This window comes from Pseudopodoces humilis, chromosome 5 (assembly GCF_049639895.1).
Source record: "Pseudopodoces humilis isolate 2021_Gansu_Grassland_sample_001 chromosome 5, ASM4963989v1, whole genome shotgun sequence".
NCBI classification, from domain to species: Eukaryota; Metazoa; Chordata; class Aves; order Passeriformes; family Paridae; genus Pseudopodoces; species Pseudopodoces humilis.
The window spans coordinates 71,982,049-71,998,948 of NC_142204.1; the positions used below are offsets into that span (position 1 = coordinate 71,982,049).

Consider the following 16,900-nt stretch of genomic DNA (forward strand, 5'->3'; position numbering starts at 1 on the left):
GCTTTAATTTTTAAACAGACCCAGCCCTCCTGTCCGTTTCCCCTAATTCGGGACACGTGGAAGGTAAATGGTCTGTGCTTAAAGCGGGCCAGCCTGGGCTGTGACAGCTGGGGAGCCTGCGAGGCTCTCAGGAATGGATGTCAAAACTCACCAGGGGAGGGGACACGGGGAGGGCACGGGAGGTGCTGGAGATGCTGTGAGGTCAGGGAGAAGCCAGGAGACACGGATGGTTCAGGGGGTGGGAGCTGCCCTGAGAGCAGCAGGACTGGGAGAGATGATGGAAGTGATGGAGATTTCCAAGGAAAGGCCTTGGAGGTGGCTCCCTGCCCCAGGGATTTCTTTTTCCCCTGCCCCAGGGATTTCTTTTTCCCCTGCCCCAAGGATTTATCTTTTCCCTGCCCCAGGGATTTCTTTTTCCCCTGCCCCAGGGATTTCTTTTTCCCCTGCCCCAAGGATTTCTTTTTCCCCTGCCCCAAGGATTTATCTTTTCCCTGCCCCAGGGATTTCTTTTTCCCCTGCCCCAGGGATTTATCTTTTCCCCTGCCCCAGGGATTTATCTTTTCCCCTGCCCCAGGGATTTATCTTTTCCCCTGCCCCAGGGATTTATCTTTTCCCCTGCCCCAGGGATTTATCTTTTCCCCTGCCCCAGGGATTTCTTTTTCCCCTGCCCCAGGGATTTGTTTTTTCCCTACCCCAGGGATTTACTTTTCCCCTGCCCCAGGGATTTATCTTTTCCCTTCCCCAGGTTTTCTTTTGGGATATTGGGAAGTCTGTCACGGACACGCTGAGCAGGAAAATAGCTGCTGGATTTTAGGGGCAAGATCAGGGGCTGAGGTGCTCCTGGTGCCTGCCCAGGGTGCTGCCTCCTCCTCCCTCTGAGCTCTCCAAGGCAGGGTTGGAGCTGAAGAGCAGCCTGGAGACCTCACGTGGGACTTGGATAGAGAACAAAACCACCCAGGAGGCTCCTTGTGCTCCTCAGGCCTTTGTGAAGAGGAGAGAGGCCTTGGAACATCTCAAGTGCTCATCACATCAAATTTTTTTCCCCCCAAGAATCACAGAGTGGTTTGGGCTGGAAGGGATCCTAAAGATCCTGCTCCAACCCTTTCCCATGGGCAGAGACACCTCCCGCTATCCCAGGGTGCTCCAAGCCCTGTCCAGCCTGGCCTTGGACACTTGCAGGGATCCAGGGGCAGCCACAGCTTCTCTGGGCACCCTGTGCCAGGGCCTGCCCACCCTCCCAGCCAGGAATTCCTTCCCAAAATCCCATCTGAACCTGCCCTCTGGCAGTGGGAAGTCATTCCTGTAAGCCTCATTCCTGTAAGTCCCCATTCCACACCAGAAGGCTGCTGTAAGGTCTCCATGGAGCCTCCTCTTCTCCAGGCTAAATAAAGACAATAAAATGAGGTTTTTCTACCCCAAAAGGCCAAACTATCCCTAGAAATGACCATTCTGCGTTCCCATCTAGGGACTCAACAAGGAAACCCAAAGAATTCCCGTTCCAGCCCCTGCTGGGTTGTGCTGGTTCCATCCCACACCTGGAATGGGATCCGGGGAAGCTCCGGCCACGGATGTGGGACAGGAGGGACTATTTTTAACCCTGGTTGGTGGGCAGACAAATCCTGATCAGCAGCAGCAGCCGCCTCATCAGCAGGGCCAGGATGTCAGAGCAAAGCCCTGCCAGCCCCGCGTCACCGGGATTAGCGCCGGGAATCGGCCGGGACGGGCAAACGCCACGGGGCGGCTTCAAAGGGCAGGGCAAGGTGTGCCAGGGAGGGCAGGGCTCGCTGAAAACAGCAGCTCTGCACGGGCTGGGGGATATTTCAGCTCTCCTTGTGCTGGGAATGAGCTGGGTAGTAGAATAGGAGATGTGGTTGGTGTCCCAAAATTCCTCAGTGGGGAATTCCTGGTCAGGCCCAGGGATGTAGAGAGGGATTTCCTCTCTACAGGGCACACGCAGGGGAGTGAGAGTCTTGGGAATCAGGGAATTATTAAGGCTGGAAAACACTTTGCAGGTCGAGTCCAGCCATTCCCCAGCACTGCCCCACATCCCCACGTGTCACATCCACAGGGCTTGGAAATCCCTCCAGGAATGGGCACTCCCCCCCTGCCCTGGGCATTTCCAGTGCCTGACCCCCCTTTCCATGGAGGAATTTTCCCTAAAATCCACCCTGAGGCTCCCCTGGCCCATCCTGAGGCCGTTCCCTCTCCTCCTGTCCCCACCCCATGTCCCCAAGTGCCACATCCACATGGATTTGAAATCCCCCCCCAGGGATGGGGACTGTCCTGCCCTGCTCCAATGCCTGACAAGTCAGGAATTTCAGTGCCTTCCCATGAGGAATTTTTTTCCTAATATCCTAAACCTCCCCTGATGCAATTTGAGGCCGTTTCCTCTGGTCCTGTCGCTCGAGACCCCGACCCCACACAGACTGAGCTCCTTTTCACTGATTTTCATGCCAAGGTATTTCACTCAGAGCCCAACAGCTCCATTGCTGATAATTATTCACTGATACACAGCAATTTGTCCTCTAGGGAACACCTCTCCCTGTTCCTGGAGCTGCTCAGCAAACCCAGGAATTCTCTCTTCTGCTCTCCTTGCTGGCTGCCACTGACATCTCTTCCGCCCTCTCATCTGAAACACACCTGAAAAAATGATTTTTTCCTCACCTTGCCTTCAGTTTGGGATTAAATCCTACCTGTTTCAGGGTAAACCTTCATTAAAAAATTCTGTTCCCACCAGGGAGGAGGCCCTACAAAAAGCTTGACTCTTTCCTTCCTGTCCTCCTGGATGCAAACGTGCTGATCTGCACTTTGCCAAGCTGCTAGTGACTCATTTGGCTCCATCTTCCCTAAAAAAGGAGATCCAACAGGAAAAAACATAAAATTCTGCTTTTTTAAGAGGTGACATTTGCATCCCCTATGCCTCCCCCCATTAAATTTATTAATATTTTCCTCATGTGAACAAAGCCACCAGCTCCCAGTGGCTCGGCGCTGCACCTCCCCATCCCGAGGAATCCCAAAGCCAGGACAGGGATCCCAAACCCTGGGTTTTCCCATCTGTGTTGGTGCTCTCTGGGAGACACACACAGGACAGGGAACAGCATCCCAGTCCTGCCTTTCCCTCCTGGATGTGTTTTCAACTGCAAGCAGCAGGTCCAGGAGGAGAGAGAGGAGCGTTCCCATTCCCCATCTGCACGGCCGAGAGTGGGGACAGCTTCCCACTTCAGCCTGGCCCAGAACTGAAGCTTTTTCCAGCATTTAAACCTCTTCCCACACCGAAATCACCACCTGGAGCAGCAGTTCTGTGTGGCACTGTCACCCCAAACTCTGCTGGAGGCTCCTTTATCCGCTCGGGTGCTGACGCCTCCTTCCCGGGGCTTGCGAAAGCAGGGAGCTCGTTAATCCCCCCTGCCCACGTCAGACCCTAAAGCCCTGCCCGGGCTCCCAGCACAGTTCCTGGCTCACCCCAGCCCTCAACACAGCCCCCTCTGGTTGTCTGGAGAGCAGGGATTGGATTTTTGGGATGGTAGGGGGGATGGAGAAGGGCAGGGCTTGGGGTGGGCTCCTCTCAGTGTTCCCCTTTGTGCTCCCAGGAGTGTCTCCAGCAGGAAAATCTGCTTTGGGGACAGGAAAAGAACAGCCAAGGCCTTGTCCCAGTCCCAGAGAGTCCCCCAGAGAGTAATTAACACTTAATGGTTAAAATCAGGAATGAAACACCTTGCCTGACCTCCAGAAATTTTCAGAGAAATCATGGGATGGTTTGGGTTGGAAATGAGTTAAAGATCATCTCCTTCCTGCCGTGGGGGACACCTTCCACTATCCCAGGTTCTTCCAAACCTGGCCTTGGACACTCCCAGGGATGGGGAGATGTCAAACTATCCCCTTTACCTTATCAAAAAGATGGAGATAAACTTCCATCCTACCCTTCCAGATAGGTTTTTTAAGTCCTGCAGAAGGGTAGGAGCATTCCCAGAGAGAATCCTCTGGATCTCTGGCTGGGCCAGACTCCTGTCTGTGAAATCAATTCCCTGGTTATGGCTTGATCCCACAACCTCCACAGCCTCTTCCTTCCCAACTTTTTCCACTCATTCCACGCCCTGGTTTGAATCCCAGCAGGAGCTGGAGCTTTCCACTCCTCTCACCTCCAAAACAACCCCGGGATTCTGTTGGGGGTGGCTGTTAAACCTTCCCTGGGCAGGGAGCTGCTCTGCCCCTCCCTGCCAGGAGCCTCATCAATATTTCAGGATGCAGCCGGGAAGCCCTGGCAGCTCTCAGGGCCCCCACGGATCAATGGCAAACAAAAGGCTGCAGGAGGAGGAGGAGGAGAAGAAGGAGGAGGAGGAGGAGGAGGAGAAGAAGGAGGAGGAGGAGGATGCTCCAGCACCAGCACCGCTCCTTCCAACGCCCACTGAGTTCCTCTCACTCCAAAAGCAGCTCCAGGGCACAGAATTTCCTCTTAGCAGAGCAATTCCCAGCATTTTCAGGGAATTGCTGCTGCCCCTCCTCGCTCTCCATCTTCCTCTGTTCAATACCAACCACTTAAGAACAAAACCATCTGAGCCTCCAAGCGTGGGGTCAGCAGTTCCTGCGTCCCCACTCGGAGCAGATGCTCCAGAGGAGCAGGAAAACCGTAATGCACTTAGTTGGTTTGATGTTGTATGGGAGCAGGAGATCTCGTTTCCTTCAGCTGGGAATGGAACAGATCACAAGATTATCCACAGCCCTTTTGTGGTGCAGACACGTTCCTGGGCTCTCTGCAAGGTATCTGGCCCTAGATTCCCACATATCCATGAATATCCAGAGGTTTCCCCTTTTTAGAGCTGTCTTGTATTGTTATCATCATTATTTAGGTAATTCCAGAGAAGGAATGTGAAAAATGCCATAAAAACAACAACAAAAAAAACCCAAATAAAAGAGAGTAATTACACTTAATGGCTAAAATCAGGAATGAAACACCTTGCCTGACCTCCAGAAATTTTCAGAGAAATCATGGGATGGTTTGGGTTGGAAATGAGTTAAAGATCATCTCCTTCCTGCCATGGGGACACCTTCCACTATCCCAGGTCCTTCCAAACCTGGCCTTGGACACTCCCAGGGATGGGGAGATGTCAAACTGTCTCCTTTACCTTATCAATCAGATGGAGATAAACTTCCATCCTACCCTTCCAGATGTTTTTCCTCAGCAAAGTCCTGCAGAAGGGCAAGAGCATTCCCAGAGAGAAGCACTTATTGGGAATATCAGCAAATTAACCACCTTGCAAGCAACGGCAAGAAGGGGAAATCCCCTGCTTAGGACCATTCTGCCCCTGGCAGTTGTTTTTTTCCCTGAATCACTCCCAATTTCTCAGGACAGAAAGGAGCAGAGTGGATCTTTCCTGCTGCATCCATCAAGGAGGACGCTCCCACTCACACCCCGGCTTCGGAGATAAATCCTGCCGGCAGCGCAATCCATCTGCTCTCCCTCCCCAGACAAGAGACAGCAGCAATGGATACCAACATCTCCTCCATCCCTGAGGGAGATATATTAGCTGGTTACGTAAGGAACCAACAGCATGGAGCTCCCAAGGACTCCAAAGCCCTTCCCTTTAATACCACCGGAGATTAGAGCAAATCGAAGGAGAGTGGAAACCAGGCGAGGGGCTGTGGGCGAGGTTTTGCTCACAGGAAAATGCTGCAGTCTCTCCCCTTAATGCACTCTAAATCCCATCTGATTTCCGACCTGGCTGCTAGGAAAAAAAAAAGGAGGAAAAAAGGGAAAAAAAACCCAAAGTCCAGCCTGTATTAAAATGATGTCAGCGCTTGGAGAGTGAGGTGGAGTGACTCAGGGAGGGTGTGGAGAAGGGGAGTTTTAGGGGAAGCATCCAGAGGAATCCAGAGAGTGAAAACATTTTGGAAGCAGAGCAAAAAGGAGCCAGGGGTGCAGATCTGCTTCTCCAAATCTGATCAGCTGCTGGTTTTGAGCATCCAGGGGCAGATCCTGCCCCCGATAAACACTCAGCACTTATCGCCCTGACAATAAACACAATCCTGCTCTTCCCTCGGTGCCAGATGAATTCCCAGCTCTGAGGACACGGATTTCCCTTCATTTCTGCTCCCTCTTCAGGCTGGCTGACTCCACAGCAAGGGAATCAAAGCAGCTCTGAGTCAAATTCCTCCTCCCTCCTCTGCTGCAAACTAAACATCGACGTCTCTCTCACACGGAGAGCGCTCCCGGCTGGATGAAGATTCTGATGGAAGTCAGCTCTCACCTGAGCAGGTTTCTGCTTTCCTGCAAAGTGACACTTCTGATACTTGGCCCCTCTTTGACAATTTACCACCCTCGAGGTGATGTTTCTTTACAACTTCACCTTTTTGCGCCCTTTTCCGGACGATTTTGACCCAACTCCTTCCACCTAACCCAAATAACCAGTGGGTTTTTTTGGGTAATTCCATAAAATCCAGTCTGAGCTTGGAAATTATCCCAGAGTTGGGCTGGAAAAGACCTCTGGGATCACTGAGTCCAACCTATGAGCCAACACCAAGGCATTCAGGTGTTCCTTAAACACCTCCAGGCAGGAGCGCAGAGCAACCAGAGGCAGCGGATGAACCCCAGCGAGGCACATTTTCATAATTCCTTTCATCTCTTCAGCTGGGTTTTATAGATTTACAGTTTCATTTCTAGTCTGGAGAACTGCAAAAGTCACCAGACTTGGCAGAAAGCACAGAACAGGTGAGAAATGCTACAGAGAATCCCTGGAATCAAGAGCAAAATGAAGCAGGAGGAAAAGGCTGCCTCAGGAGCAGCCACCAAACACATAAAAAAAAAAAAAGACTTGAGAAGGGCAGGAAATAAGTAATAAAATATTGGTTTAAGAGTTCTGGAGATGAGTTTATTATGGCACCAACTAATTGTGTTAATTGATCAAGGCTGGCCCTTCCTGTGCTGGGCACAGCCACACATCACGGAGCAGTTTTCCCAAAAAAAAAACCAAACTAAGGATACAGAGCCAGCTGGCAGAGGAGGGAAAGAGCAGAGCCACCAGCACCAGGGGAGAAAACAAGGAGTTAATATTCCCATTCCACCCTGAGATTATAACTCACAACTGGCCAGCGACCCCCTGAGCGAGGGAGGAGAATTTTACCACCCAAACCGTGACATTTCAATAAAAAGAGAGGAAAAGGCTGTTTTTAAGAGCCTAAATTGAAAAAAAACCCAAATAAAAACTGCAGAGGCCTTACCATTGGCATCCTGGACTCCGGTGAGCGCCCCAACCGCTGCTGCAGTTTCCCCAGACAGGACAATCTGTCCCCCTCCTTGAAGGGTGGCCTCGGCCAGCGTGGCTACGGCGTGGGCAGCGGCTTCACTGCGGGCGTGCAGAGGGGAGAGAAGGGTTAGGAACACCAGAAGAAACAAAGAATTCCATTTTAACCAGCAAACACAAACCAAGAGAACAATCCAGAGCAGAGGGATTGGTGTCTGGCCTGGATAAAGCGATGCAGGGCAGGGAATCAGCACTGGAGGAGGAATGGATGGGAAGAAGCTGCTTCTGGTGGATTTTATTTCAGCTTGCAGGTGTCTTAGAACACACCCCTGTGTTCTCCCTTTCACCTGGGACTTGGATAAAACCTCGGGGCAATCCAAGCAGTTCTTCCACGTGGCTCTGGATTCAGATTTTTGGCACATCCTGGAGCTCTGCAGATTTCAGAGCTCTCTCTTGGTTCTGCCAGTTCACCTCGCCCCGCTGCCACGAGCAGCATCACCAGCTCTGCCTTCAACTCCTCCCCAGCCAAGTGGTTCCAGAATTCTTCTGGATGAGCATTATCTGCAGCAGAGAGCTGTTAAATTTCTTCAAACAGTCCCAAAAGCCCTGCAAAGGTGCTCAAGGAGCTTCAGAACAGAGATGGAGTAAGGAAAAAAGAGGCTGGGACTGTCCAGGTTCCTCTGATCTGTCTCTGATCCCCTTTGAAACCCATCTACTCTTTTTGCTTCCCCAGCATCCTGGAGCAAAGGGTTCCACATTTAATTAGAAGGAAAAATTGCATTATGGCACTTCAAAAACTGGCTGGACGGCCCTTTAGTCTGAAATTGTGAGAAACAGGAAATAAAACTTTTCCTTTTTTTTGTTTTCCCCATGATTTTACACATTTCCAATGATCTCCTTCCCACTGTGGCATGGATCATTCCTGGGGCTTTCATCACTCTTGTCCTTTCCAGACTTTTTCTATTTGAGTGGTGGGCACTTCCCACACCATCCAAGATGTGAATGCACCATCAGTTATTCCAGTTATTAAGCTTGCCCTTAATGCCTTCCCTTATCATTCCCAATATCCAATTTATTTTGACAATATCTGCTCAGCAGTGGTAAAACATTTCTGAAGTCGCATTTCCTATCAATTCCTACCTCAATTAAGCACCTGAAAAGTAGGATTTCCTTTAGCTTCCCCGTGGATGCTCTCCCTCTGCTCATTCTCTGCTCAAATATTTTCCATTTTCCCATATTTCCCTTCTCTTCCCTCATTTCTTGCTCAGATGCCAAACATTTTCCTCCTGCATCCACTCGGGGTGGATTTTCAGTTCTGAACAGCCCCTCTGTGTCTCAGAGTGGCTCTTAAACACTCGTAGAAAAACAGAATATTTTCCTTTAGCTTCTCCGCTCCCCTTGGCTCATCCTGAGCCTGGAGCTCTGGGAAGGCATTTTCCCTTCCCACTTCCAAAGGAAATCCATGTAGGGAAATCTGGAATCCTGGAAATGGGCAGGATAAAATCCTGCAAGTTGGATTTGGGGAGGTGGGGCTTTTTCCTGTGACTCCAGTGTCCTGAAAGGATTTTAAAAGGGAATTTTACAGGGAAACTATTTGCAAAGAAAATTTGACCAACCTCATGTAGCAGACAAGAAATACCTGAAGGACCCAAAGAACTACACGGTTCTAGGTGTGTTTGGGATTAATCCCAACGGAGATTTGGGAACAAAGTGGGATCAGAGTGATTCCTTCAGCAATTTCTGAGCTTTATTCCAAGCGCCAGCAGTGTGGTGTCGTGCCCTGTGTCCCATCCCCTGGCTCAGCCAACAGCCTCTAACCAGGATCCTGGCTTGGATGAGGGAAATTCTTGTCCACACCTCAGCAGTGGCTGAGCTGTGATTTCCTATCCCTCAGGGAGTGCCACAGCCATCTCCAGCTTTTTGGAACAGCAGGATGAGTTCAGGCAGTTCAATATTGCTGAGAAAAGATATTTTATCCTGCTGGATGGACCTGTGCAGCTACACCTCAGATCTTGCTAACCCGAGTGCAGCCAAAAACCCCAATAACCACTGCAGCTCAGAAAGATTTTGGGGCATAAAAAACCCACCCAAACCCAGCGATCTGTGGAGGAAATCCCGATTCTGAGCCGGAATCAGGAGCACACAAAGAATTCGCTGAGGAAAAGCCTCTCTCAGGAGCGTACAGAGCAAACTCTGCACCCTCAGGAGGAAACCAGGAGATGGCAGGTACCTGTTGAGTGCCATGGTGACAGTGGCTCCCTGCTGCATCTCCTGCGACGCCGCCACCGCCGCCTCCGCTAAGGAGGCCACCGCCTGCGTGGCCTCGGAGGCCTGCGTCGTCTGGATCGTCATCTCCCCACCCTGTAGCGTCGCCCAGTTCTGCTCCACCTGCCAGGGAAACACAGGGAAAGGCTGTGGGATGGGGTTGGGAAGGATGTCCCAAGGTCTGAGAGCGTCCAGAGGAGGCAGCGAGGCTGGTGAAGGGTCTGGTGAAGCCCTGTGAGGAACGGCTGAGGGAGCTGGGGTTGATTATCCTGGAGAAAAGGAGACTCAGAGGTGACCTTGGCGCTCTCTAAACTCCCTGGAAGGAGCTTGGGGTCAGCTGGGGTCGGGCTCTTTCTCCAGAAAACAGCAAGAGGACACAGCCTCAAGCTGCACCAAGGAAATTTAGGTTGGATATTAGGAAAAACATACAGAAATTTACAGAAAGAGTGATAAAATAGTGGAATTTTCTGTCTGGGGAGGTGGTGGAGCCACCACCCCTGGATGTGTTTAAAAAAGCCTGGATGTGGCACTGGGTGCTGTGGTTTGGTTGAGGGGTTAGGGCTGGGTCGGACTCGATGATTTTGGAGCTCTTTTCCAACCCAGAGATTCTGTGATTCTGTGATTCTGTGAAGCTGTGATTCCCTGATTCTCTGATTCTCTGATTCTGTGATTCCCTGATTCTCTGATTCTGTGATTCCCTGATTCTGTGATTCTGTGATTCCCTGATTCTCTGATTCTGTGATTCCCTGATTCTCTGATTCTGTGATTCCCTGATTCTCTGATTCTGTGATTCCCTGATTCTCTGATTCTGTGATTCTGTGATTCTCTGATTCTGTGATTCCCTGATTCTCTGATTCTGTGATTCCCTGATTCTCTGATTCTGTGATTCCCTGATTCTCTGATTCTGTGATTCTGTGATTCTGTGATTCCCTGATTCTCTGATTCTGTGATTCTGTGATTCTCTGATTCCGTGATTCTGTGATTCTGTGATTCCCTGATTCTGTGATTCTGTGATTCTGTGATTCTGTGATTCCCTGATTCTGTGATTCTGTGATTCCCTGATTCTGTGATTCTGTGATTCTCTGATTCCCTGATTCTCTGATTCCCTGGTTCTCTGATTCTCTGATTCTGTGATTCTCTGATTCTCTGATTCCCTGATTCCGTGATCCTGTGATTCTGTGATTCTGTGATTCTGTGATTCTGTGATTCTGTGATTCCCTGATTCTCTGATTCTGTGATTCCCTGATTCTGTGATTCTGTGATTCCCTGATTCCCTGATTCTGTGATTCTCTGATTCTGTGATTCTCTGATTCTGTGATTCTGTGATTCTCTGATTCCCTGATTCTCTGATTCCCTGGTTCTCTGATTCTCTGATTCTGTGATTCTGTGATTCTCTGATTCTCTGATTCTGTAATCAGCCATCACCCCCTCAAGGCGTGGCTGCTTCCCAAAAAGAAAGAGATGGGTGGGTTTTGGCAGAGTCCTGCAGGTGACCGGGAAAAAAAGGAGGGAGGCTGGGATCCACCTGAGGATGTGGCTGGACACCACAGCTCACAGTGGATAAAGATCCAGAAAAGTCCTCAAAAACCCAGAAATGTTCGTTTATCCCAGATATTTAAAATTCCCTAACTCCAGACCTTCCCAGAGATAATTTTCATATTACCTAAATATTATATTATATTATATTATATTATATTATATTATATTATATTATATTATATTATATATATTACATTATATACAATATCTTATATATTATATTTATTATATATCATACATTATATATTATATATTATATTATTTATATTATTTATATTATATTATATTACATCTTATATTATATAATATATTATATATGATATTATATACAATATATTATATTTATTATTATGTTTTATATATTATATATATTATATATTGTATTATAATATAAAATAATAGTATCTTATAATATATGTAATAATTATAATATAATTATATCACCTAAATCACCCAGATTCTCATTTTTCCCCCCATATTTTTCATGTGGAGCTTCACAGCTTGTGAGATAATGATTATACAGCCACAAAATCCTCCAGGATGAGAACTAAAAACATAATTTTGGACCAAAAATAAAAAAAAAAAGCAGAGGATCTGCTGAGAAATCCCACTGGCTGCTTTGAGAGGTGAAAAAACTCCACCCCCCATCCCCATAAACATTTTAGGACGCTCTGAACTTCTGAGACACACAAATAAAAATGCTGTGAAGGGGGTGATGAAATAAAAAAAACCCAAACACCTCGATTTGTTGGGATGGAAAAGGTTAAAAAGTCCATAAAATCAGAGCTGACTGAAGGCTCAGGGTAAAATTTTGCTGATTTTGGATAGAGGATGGAGAGGGAGGGAGGGAGAATCTGGATATGAGAGATCCTGGTGATGCCCTGCAAAGGTGTCCAAGGAATTCCAGGACAGGGGATGGAGCGAGGAAAGAAGGAAAAGAAGCTGAGAGGGTGTAAAACCACCTCAAATCTTCTTTCCACCAACCCCTTCCAACTTTTTTGTGCTTTTTGGAAGATTTCCTGCGGCTGCCAGGAGATGGAAGAGGTTCCTGTAAAGGCTGGAAGCTGCTGCAGAGCATCCCAAGGTCACGGGGAGATGTTTTGGTCAGGGTTTGTGGCCAGCAAAGCTGTTCTGTGCTGCCACCTCTCGCCCTGACAGCCCAGGACAGGAAAATAAAAATAAGAAATAGCGTTTTAAGGGAGTATTTTAATGTTTCTTACACCCCACGGAAGGAATGATGGGGTTTTTTTGTGTATAATTTGATTTTAAAATATATATGTATATATATGTGTGTATATATATATATATAATTTTTAATAAAAATAAATTTTATATATATTTTACATAAAATATCTATTCATTTATAAAAATATATTTTAATTAAAATATATTTATATAAAATTATATTATTATAAAAATTAATTTCTTATAAAATTATAAAAATTTATAAATAAATGTTTGAGTGTTTAGGTTTAGGCATGGAAATGCCCCCCCCAGAAAACCTTAAATAAATAATCTACAGGAGGTACATATATAAAAAAATATGAGATGCAGACATTTAATTTATTTTGGATTATTTGAATTTGAATTGTTTGATTTTTTTTTTTTTAAAAAAGGGGAAAAAATAAATGTTTGAAATTTTGAACATTCAGATTTAGGTACGGAAATGTCAAAAGAAAAATAAAAGAAACCTTAAATAAATAATCTACAGGAAGTATATATATATAAAAATATATGAAATTCAGACCTTTGATTTATTTTGGATTATTGAATTTGAATTATTTGATTTTTCTTAAAAAAGGGGAAAAAATAAATGTTTGAAATTTTGAACATTCAGATTTAGGTATGGAAATGTCAAAAGAAAAATAAAAGAAAACCTTAAATAAATAATCTACAGGAAGTATATATATATATATATAAAAAAAAATACATGAAATTCAGACCTTTGACTTACTTTGGATTATTGAATTTGAATTATTTGATTTTTTTTTAAAAAAGGGGAAAAATAAATGTTTGCAAGTTTGAACATTCAGATTTATGCATGGAAATGCCAAAAAAACCCCTCCAAACCTTGAATAAATAATCTACAGGAAGTATATATATATATATAAAAAAAAATACATGAAATTCAGACCTTTGACTTACTTTGGATTATTGAATTTGAATTATTTGATTAAAAAAAAAGGAAAAAATAAATGTTGAGTGTTCAGATTTAAGCATGGAAATGCCAAAAAAAATATGGGATTATTAAATTTGAATGATTTGGTTTTTTTAAAAAAAGAAAAGGGGGAAAAATAAATGCAAGTTTGAGATATGGAAGGAAGTTCAGCTCCTCACCTCTCCGTCAGCCACCGCAGAATAATTGACTTGCGCCACGGTGACCGTGGTGGGCAGCTCGGAGGCGTCGGCCAGCGTGGCCACCGTGGCACCGGTGCCAACCTGTGGAGGACAAAACAGCACAAAACAGCATCTGTTACCTCAGGAAATGTCCACAGAGCTCAGGGAAAGGGGATCTCAGATGGAAAATAATAAAGGAATTTATGGTGAGAGTGGTAAGATGTTGGAAAAGTTGGTTTTGGTTGTCCCTGGATCCTTGGAAGTGTCCAAGGCCAGGTTGGACAGGGTTTGGAGCAACCTGGGATGTGGAAATTGTCCCTGCCATGGCAATGAGAGGATCTTTAAGGTCTTCTTCCACCCTCCCAGAATTGGTTCAGAATTCCCTGCACACTCTCCTTGCTCTCCATTCCCTGGAATCCATTCCTTGGATCCCTGGAAGTGTCCAAGGCCGGGTTGGACAGGGTTTGGAGCACCCTGGGATGGTGGAAATTGTCCCTGCCATGGCAATGAGAGGATCTTCAAGGTCCTTTCCAGCCCCTCTAATTCCACGATTCTGTGACTAATTGTAATTCCAGAGCTCACAGAAAACACGGAGCTGTTCCCAAGGGAGAGGAAATCCACGTTAATCCGTGGAAGTTTCCAGACTGGAACCAAGTTTTGCACATCCCTCGTGCTGTCCCTGTGTCCATGAAGGCCTCAGAGATCTCCCAGCCTCAGGAAAAGCAGCTGTGGGAGCATGGAGGAGTCAATTCCTTTCTCCCATCCTTCCAGAACTGGCTCAGAATTCCCTGCACACCCTCCTTGCTCCTCATTCCCTGGAATCCATTCCTTGGATCCCTGGAAGTGTCCAAAGCTGGGCTGGACAGGGCTTGGAGCACCCTGGGATGTGGAAATTGTCCCTGCCATGGCAATAAGAGGATCTTTAAGGTCCTTTAAGCATTAATTCCCTTCTCCCACCCTCCCAGAATTGGCTCAGAATTTCCTGCACACCCTCCTTGCTCCCTGGGTCTCATCTCCAGGCACCTGGCAAAGAAGAGCTCATCCTCAATTCCCCTTTGGAAATGATCTTTTCCCCATTTAACAGCTGGGAAAGGACAAAGGCAGGGAGATGGGCAGCTTTGTGTCTGAGGAGAATGAAATAGAAATGCCAGGAAGTCAATGGGATCTCAGGTGTCCAGCAGCTGAAAGGACAGCAGTCAAAGGGAGATTGTATGGACAGGTGAGCAAAGAGAACCAGCCTGGCAAGTCTGCTGGGCTTTGGTGGGGAACAGAAAACTCTAACAGCCACTGAAAAGCTTCATTTGGGGAAAAAAAACAGTTTTTATCTTCATTATGTCTGAGACTTGACTGAAAATGAGGGACAAAATGCTGGGCCTGGTTAAGAACCACCAGGTTTGGAGGCACAGGGAAAACTGAGATTCAAATCTCACTCCCACGAGGAGCTTGTGGGAAGTTTCAAGAGGAAACCTAATTTTTTTCTGACATCCTGAGCTGCCAGAATCTGCCTTTCCACACAGGGGAAAAACCAGCAGCAGCACTGAGCTAAGAACAGTGTGAGAGGAATCCTTATTCCATGAGGACAAACATGAATTTGGTGTTTGTAATAAATATAATACACTTCAGATGAAGACCAGGGTCACAGAAATACCTGATCTGATGATTAAACTACTTTTCATACCATTAAAGGAAGGCAGTTCCACCACCTCTCCTCCCATTGCCACCACAGGTGTTGCGTGGTGGCACCAGGGACTGGATTTGTTCTGAGTAGGTTCACTAAACTCAGGTCAAATCCCTGAATTGTTTGATCACATCACAGAAATCCTTGCACAAACAAAGGGTGAAACAAAGGAGAACAAACGGTGGGAGTTGAGAAGAGAGAGGATGAGGACGGATCTTCGTTGTGGGGTAAGATGTGATAAAGACAAAATTCCCCAAGGTCAAAGTTTAGCTCCCGAGTTTCCTTAAACCCTGAGGCTGGAAATGGGAAATCCAGGGGGTTCCTCTCACCTGGATGAGGGACACGGTGCCGTCGGGGTTGCTGAAGGTTTGTACCACGGTCTGGGAGGGCACCAGGTGGGCGATGCTGTGCGTGGTGGTGGTCTGCGGGGTCTGCTGGTCCTCGAAGGCGTAGAGCAGGTCCTCGCGCCCGTGCTGCTTGTAGCAGTTCTTCACGATGGTCCGCAGGGCCTGGGTCCAGGAGACCTTCCAGCAGGAGGGAACAGGGGACAGTCAGCCCAGGAGAGTGTTCTGAACCAGCACAAGGCCAGGATTTGCATGTTTTGTCTTTCATTTGTGGGGTGGTTTGCAACAATCGGCAAACGAACAACCCTGAGATTTAATCTCCCTCTGCTCATCCCCTCCTTTCCCCAGGTATGGATGCTAGCTTTGGAGCAAGCTGCAGGCCCCGTGGCTTCTCAGTCCTGCCTGGGAGCTAGCCTGAGAAATTCATAGGAGGATTTCAAAACAATCCTCAGAGACAGAAAACAACTGCCAGGTGCTGTTTGTCTGTCCTCTTGTTTTCCTTGCAGGAGAAAGTCAGGAGGTGGTGCACACCACTGACCAATGATGGTGATGTAGCAGTTAACTAACCAATAAGAGCTTCCTTTCTGTATTTTCCATGAACTAGTCTATATAACAAGGCTAAAGCAATAAACTAGGGGATTTCTCCTGTTCTGACTCCTTGAGAGTCTGTGTCATTCTTTTCGCCGTTCCTAATTAGAATGACACCCAGGGAGCTCACCCTGATCCAGTGGAGATGTTCCAGCTCAGTGCAGGGCTTGGATGAGAAGACCTTTAAAAGGGCCCTTCCAACCCAAAGCATTCAGTGAGTCCAAGCAGAAAACCACGGTGATTTGGGAAAGCACCAAAATGCTGCCACAGCACCGTTTCCAGCCTCCCCACCCAACCAGCCTCCACAAGCCCTGCTGCCTCCACACCATGGACTATTCTTTCATTATCTCTGTGACACGTTGCTAGAAACTTTACTCAAGACCTTTCCACCCAGTTCTCTCATTTCTCCACTGCACATCCACGACTCTTTTCCCTAAAGCACAAAGCTTTAAGGAAACCTCTGAGCAGGACAGCATCCCTTCCCTCCTTCACACAGACTCTTCCTTCTGTCCCTCGAGGCAAAAACCGCTCCCAAAAACCAAAGTTGAGGGGCAAACTCAGCCCTGTGCTCCTTTTGGAGGCAGGCAGGGAGACACCCACCCGCTGCTTCTGCTCCTCCGTGCGGACGTCGCTGCGGACGTTGGCCCACGGAATGTCCTCGGGCCACCAGATGGGCTTGCAGCTCTCCTTGCCCCAGCCTGGCTTCCCACGACCCGTGGAATACTTCAGCATCTCGGGGATGAAGGCTCTCAGCTGTGCCTGGAACAAAAAAAAGGTTGAGAGGCGTTTAGGAATTCACATCTCTGGTAGTTTTGAGCTGCATTGGATGGAATTATTTGTGTTCAGCTTCCATCCTGTTGGAGCCATCGTTGTGGGAAGAGGCCTGAACGCCCAAGGAAGGTGGATAATAC

The 16,900-nt window shown here is 47.3% G+C and overlaps 1 protein-coding gene across 1 annotated transcript in view; it reads right to left on the minus strand.

The window, feature by feature from the left end:
* Positions 1-16,900, minus strand: part of NRF1 (nuclear respiratory factor 1) — a 62,984-nt gene that overhangs the window by 20,206 nt on the left and 25,878 nt on the right. The window contains exons 6-10 of the mRNA XM_005533079.3: positions 16,590-16,748; positions 15,387-15,581; positions 13,380-13,481; positions 9,469-9,626; positions 7,216-7,340 (exon numbers count right to left, since the gene is read on the minus strand). Coding sequence (XP_005533136.1) covers positions 7,216-7,340; positions 9,469-9,626; positions 13,380-13,481; positions 15,387-15,581; positions 16,590-16,748 — 739 coding nt within the window. The remainder of the gene's footprint in view (positions 1-7,215; positions 7,341-9,468; positions 9,627-13,379; positions 13,482-15,386; positions 15,582-16,589; positions 16,749-16,900) is intronic.